Source organism: Haliotis asinina, chromosome 5, assembly GCF_037392515.1.
Source record: "Haliotis asinina isolate JCU_RB_2024 chromosome 5, JCU_Hal_asi_v2, whole genome shotgun sequence".
Taxonomy (NCBI): Eukaryota; Metazoa; Mollusca; class Gastropoda; order Lepetellida; family Haliotidae; genus Haliotis; species Haliotis asinina.
Window position 1 is genome coordinate 24329461 of NC_090284.1, and position 6000 is coordinate 24335460.

General features: G+C 41.4%; 1 protein-coding gene across 1 annotated transcript in view; it reads left to right on the forward strand.

Annotated features, from left to right (window-relative positions):
* Nucleotides 1-5555, forward strand: part of LOC137283805 (polycystin-1-like) — a 41135-nt gene extending 35580 nt beyond the window's left edge. Inside the window, exons 34-37 of the mRNA XM_067815490.1 lie at nucleotides 106-280; nucleotides 1635-2318; nucleotides 3189-3740; nucleotides 4156-5555. Coding sequence (XP_067671591.1) covers nucleotides 106-280; nucleotides 1635-2318; nucleotides 3189-3740; nucleotides 4156-4409 — 1665 coding nt within the window. The 3' untranslated portion in view covers nucleotides 4410-5555. The remainder of the gene's footprint in view (nucleotides 1-105; nucleotides 281-1634; nucleotides 2319-3188; nucleotides 3741-4155) is intronic.
* Nucleotides 5556-6000: the final 445 nt, after the last annotated feature.

Sequence of the window (6000 nt, forward strand, 5' to 3'; positions counted from 1 at the left end):
TTGAAATAGTATGTGAATTGTTCAGAAACTGTGTTTGAGTTTTCCCCAGTGCAGGGTTCAACAGTATCTGCTGCCTGGTTAATCTGCCAAGTTTATGCCCGACAGGTCACCACCGGTAACGACTTTTGGAACTGGACCCGCCATTACCTGCTGCCGAACCTCTACGCCAACAAACACTTCGACGGTTCCCCCTTGGAGGAGAGAGGCCAGAGATTTGTGTCCAACATGGTGGCTTACAGGGTTGGGCCTCTTAGATTCAGGCAGCACAGAGTTGTCACAGGTAACAGCATTTTTTTACGAAGGTGTATTATCATACACGATTAAGACAAATCTGTTGCTTTTTTCGAGTGGGACAGTGTTTATTTGCTTGACGGGGCTACGGATAGTGCGAGTGGCTACTGTAGTAGTTATGTTTCAATAAATCAGGCCACGGACACATTTTACAATTCACAGACTGACAACTGAACATGTTGCGCATGGAGTAAAGTTTGAATGGAACAAATTACATCTGGTGACATATATATGTAAATATGGAAGTGGAAGGTTATGTAATGGGCAATTGCTGCTCATCTTAAGAGCAAATACGTAAATTTTGCTGGATGATTGATGGTGAAAGTGTCATTGGTGGTAAATAAAAGTTTACATTTATACACTGATGGCGCGTGTGACTAATTTTAAGATTCAAAAGGCGGCTCTAGGTGACGTTCAGAAAGTTCTTTTTAGCTGTTTGGATAACCATTAGTTTGATCCATGCTACTATCCTGTATATGGGCACAATGTTAGGACTAACTAGCCACTACAAATGTACAGAAATCCCAGGAAGCACTCACGCAAATCAGTACTCTCAGCAACTTGTTTCGGTTTTGTCAGTCAAACCAACGAAAACTTGTATGCAAAATGTGATATCTAGATATATCTCAGTGTTTAATAAAAACATGTGACACTATTACGTCTTACGAAACGTAAAATTTTATGGTGTCTGACCTCGGTTTCCATCAGGTTCAAACCAGGGAATGGCGAAAAGTTTCATAAAAGTAATATCAAGACGAGAACGAGTGTATTGTTTTGTAAATGTAGCTACGTGGAAATGAGAGCTTAACAGAGACCGAGAATATATCTTGAAGATAACAGTGAGAAATGAATGTTCCTTTATTTATTCTCAGATTTCACACAACAGCGTTATTCAAAGCTAGTGATGAAAACTGAAAAATATTAAAGGAACGCTTGAATTTTCCCTTTGTTTCTCTCACTATATATAGTGTTATCCGACAGTGTGATATCACAATATCACAATTCACTTTCACAATGGTCCGAAGAGGTATTCGTAGCGCCACGATAGTCGTGACGGCTGTTAAGAGTGAAAGCCCGTAGTGAAAGCGTAACGCGATAATATGGGTATGTAATGTAAACACGTTTCTGATTTTTGTGGAAATAGAAACTTATTTTAACCTTTAAAACTATGAAAAAACCCTCAAAGAACTGCATGTTTTTTTCTTTATCTTTTGATGCATTAACAAACATAACAGGAAATAAATGAATCTGGTCAATTATTTTTGATGATTGTTTGGTTGTTATGAAACAATCATCAATTATGAGATTTTAACCAATTCCCAACACTTCTATAATGTTCTCAGGCCAGTGCCACAGACCCCCAGACCTTCCGAAGAACTTCGTCAAATGTAGCCATGCTTGGTCCTGGGAGAGACAGGACACCAAACTGTACCTAGAAGGATGGCAGCGGGTAGCGACTAACGTCACCCCCGCCACCCCGCTCAATTACCCCTGGGGGTACAAGACCTTCAGCAAGACCAACGGTATCCCCCACGTCGGAAAGGTTGGAGTATACCCGGCAGGAGGGTACGTCGCCGATCTCATCGGGAGCGAGATACGTGTGAGTAAGATGGTTGACGCCCTGAAGGAGAAAGAGTGGATTGACAAATACACGAGGGTGGTGTTTGCCGAGTTCACGGTGTACAATCCTAATGTGAACATGTTCGCTATGATCATGGCGACGATGGAGATCATGTCGACGGGGTCGTCGGCGGTGGATGTAATAGTGAGGCCATTCCGACTCTTCTCCTATTTGGGGGGCTACGGCGTAGTCGTAGCGATCTGTGATGCTCTGTCTTTGGTCTTTATCGTTTACTTCTTCGTCAGGGAGTGCAAGATACTAAAAAAACAGAAGTGGGAATATTTTCGACATTTCTGGAACTTTCTGGAGTTGTCCATCCTGCTGCTGTCCCTGACAACAGTTGCCATGTACGTGGGAAGACATCTGATGACAACGTATGCCATATCGAAAGTTACAAAACTAAGAGGTAATGTATACAGTTATTTGACGAGTGAGTAAAATGCCAATTTAGCACTTTCATCCTCATGGTTTACCGACTGAAGCCGACTCACACCTGGAAAGAGAGAGAAATATGTCCTCGTCTTAAAAAAGGCCTGGTCGAAATTTATTTTTAAAAATGAATTACATTGTAGTAATGTGTGCAAAACCCAGTCTTTGTCCCTGTACGTTCCCTGATACACTGATACAATGAAAAGTGACTTGATGTATAGGGCATGCCTGCTTGAATCAAACCTTCCAGAACTAGCAGTTGGCCCAACTTAAGCCTCCTTTGAATCACTGACCCTTGTTTATTTGAGTCGATTGAGAGTAGTTTCATGCCACGATGTATCGCTCGACAGAGGAGGGTAGGTTAACTGATTCGATCCACTAATACAGGTTATGAGGTGGCAGAGAATCACTTACGGACCGAATGGGATTCGATCCTAAGAAGATCACTCAAGGAACACAACTGGATACAACAACTTGATATACCATTGAGGGCAGATTTTTGTATCAAAACTGTACCCTGTGAAAATATATAATGCAGTGCATATTTGACAGTCGCAGTATTACTTGTTTAGGAAATATTTAAGCAGGGATACCGACTCATACCATATGACTTATCACCATTTCAATAAATCATGCATACCCCTTGGCATTATGACCCTTCACACACACGAAGGATGTGTAACTCTGGCGGACTCGAGTCCCCACAATATTACCTTATGTGATGGCCATTGCTGGTGTCCCTTGTCGTGATATTGCTAAAAGCAATATAGTGCTATAATAATACTGCTAAAAGCCACTTACAACTAAACTCACTCACTCCTCAGTATGGTTCTGTTTCCCGTTCCAGATCGTTTCTACAACTTCCAGCGTCTGGCAATGTGGGACGAGCTGTTCACAATTCTGTTAGCCTTCGTCATATTCGTTTCCATGTTCAAAATAATTCACATGCTCCGCTTCAACAAGAAGATGTCCATGTTGGCGGGGACGCTGAGGAAAGCGGCTCAGGAGCTGTCGGCGTTTTCCGTCGTCTTTGTCTGCTTCATCATCGCCTTCATGTCCCTTGGGTTCCTCACCTTTGGGGCCAACGTGGAAGGCTACAGCAGCGTGTTGCTCTCCTTGGAGACTCTGCTGTCCTTCGCTCTGGGACACTACCAGTTTGAGGAGCTCTCCATGGCTAATAGGACAATCGGGCCTATCTTTTTCTTCGCCTACATCATGTTCGTGGTTCTGCTGATGCTGAACATGTTCGTCACCATCCTGAACGATTCCTTTAGTGTGGTAAGAACCAAGGTCAACAGCGAGCAGAATGACTATGAGATTGTCTCCTTCATGTGGGAATGCTTCCGGTCGTGGATTGACCTCACTGGCCTTGTCCCAAAAGCAAAGGGCAAGTACTCTGGTGAGTAATATCCCTATCTACCCATGTATCATGCCCATTTTAGATCCCTTACTTTCATGGAATAATTCTACACCAGCCACTGAAACAACAACCCCTTTTCACTGTTAACCCAAACCCAACCAGACATACCCGTGAAGATTAGGGTTAGAATTGATCTTCTGTGACCCAAGGTAACAAGGTAAGTGGCGACTAGAGGAATCGGGTGTCAGGCTCGCTGACTTGGTTGACATATGTCATTGTATTTCCATCCCGGCGACCGATGATCATCCCACTGATTATCTACACAACCCCTCCATATAGCTTGAATATTGCTGGTTGTATCAAACAACAATCAAACAAACTAACTAGCGCTGACCTTCCACGATGGACTGATGGACAGAATGGTTTACCAATAGCAACATGTGTCTTATTCCAGACAAGGAACACTCTCTCGACAATGACCAAATGGACGATGACCAAATGGACGATGACCAGCCCAAGACTCTCCAAACAGCTGTGACATCCGTTCACAAGAAACTGGACAACTTAGAGCGAAGACTGGATGCGATGTCGGGGCGCCAGACGTTCAGGAAGCGGCAGTTCATGAACACTCGCCCTGACATCGACTACCTGGATATGGACCTACATGAGTTCACGAGAATCTTCCCCCAACTTACAAGGCTAAAATAACCCAACGTCAAAGACCGTCCTGTGCTGCACAAAATATGCAGTGACGTTTTGAACTGTTTATTTCTGTATCCTTAGTCCTTGGTTGTAAAGTCAAGCATCGATATCATGATGAAACATCTTCATATCTAAATGTGTACGACGTCTTTAAGACAAGAGAGATCATAGTCTACAGTTTGATATTCGCGTATATCAGATACGTACTTCGTCTTCACTGCATGAATGTCTAAAGTTACACGTTGGTAAATGTTTAATTAAATTTTTGTTCCCATGGGGAGTTTTTGGGTTCCCTAGATACCTAAAGCACCTTAAAACTAAATCCACTCCGATTACACAAGACAAGGATGTCTCTTTTTCACTTTGACTTTCAAACTGAATAGGTCGCTGACACAATTCGTGTATTTAAATTTGAATCAATGAAATAATACACAGTCATTATCATTGTGATAACATATCTCGCCCATGTCAAAGCGTTATGTTTTTAATAGGCTACTTAAAAGTGCTAAAAATAATAAGCAGTGAAAATAGTTTACATCAATTACTATTTTGTAACATGTCATTTTGGATATATTCTTTATATGAATAAATGTTTTAATGTCAGTAATTCATAATACATGTACTCTTTACAGTGTGTGGTGATTTGTGAAGCAGTTCAGTTGTGTGTGCCAGAATGCCCACAGTAAATCCGTCCAGTTGTAGTTTGTTGTGGTTAAGCTATGCTAATAGTATTGCTGCACGGGCACTTGTGCACAAACGACCGTCTGTTTTTGAATAGTGTGTGGCAAGTTAAAATTGACTATAGTCTATTTCCTTTTATTGTTAACTATTAGTTATAATGTTATAATGTTATAACATCGATATATATTTAAGAAAATGTTTATTTACGATGTTGTCATATTGTTAAAACTGTTATATAGTGTACAGATTTTCAAGATAACCCATACCTGAACAATTTACAGTAAAACATTTGTTTACATATTCCATTAAAACATGCAGTTGTACATTAACAGCTATACGATGAAGCTGTAGAAATTACAGTAACTATGTCCTTACAGGGTCCAGTGAATGCTGTAGATGTACAGATTACAATAAAAGCTATAACTGTAGCTAACGACAACCCCTCTGTCTTGGGGCTCAGTGGCAAACTGATTAAGTGTTATGTTGTTTATTTGCTGTGTGCTCACTCTTCCATAGGGAAGTGTCATGTCCCATCCATAGATAATATTCACAAATGTGGAATATGTTTACTTGTCGTTGGGGTTGATATGCTTATCCATTTTTACACAAATACAATATTTTATCCTGCATTTAATTCTCTACCCCGAGGATGCAAGGTACCCCTGGATGCTAGACGTGATCTTCATTAACCCATGCTTATCGTAAGACACGACTTACAGGATCGGGTGGTCAGGCTCACTGACCTGGCTGATGCATGTCTTCACATCTTATCAATACCATTGATGCTCCTGATGTATCACTCGGTTTCTAACCTTTTTGCACCTTCTTCAGTCAAGCTTTGGCCTGTATCCTATACGATTACCAGGCAATATAGAGTAACGTCCATATATCGTGTCCATTGTGTTGTCAGGATCCT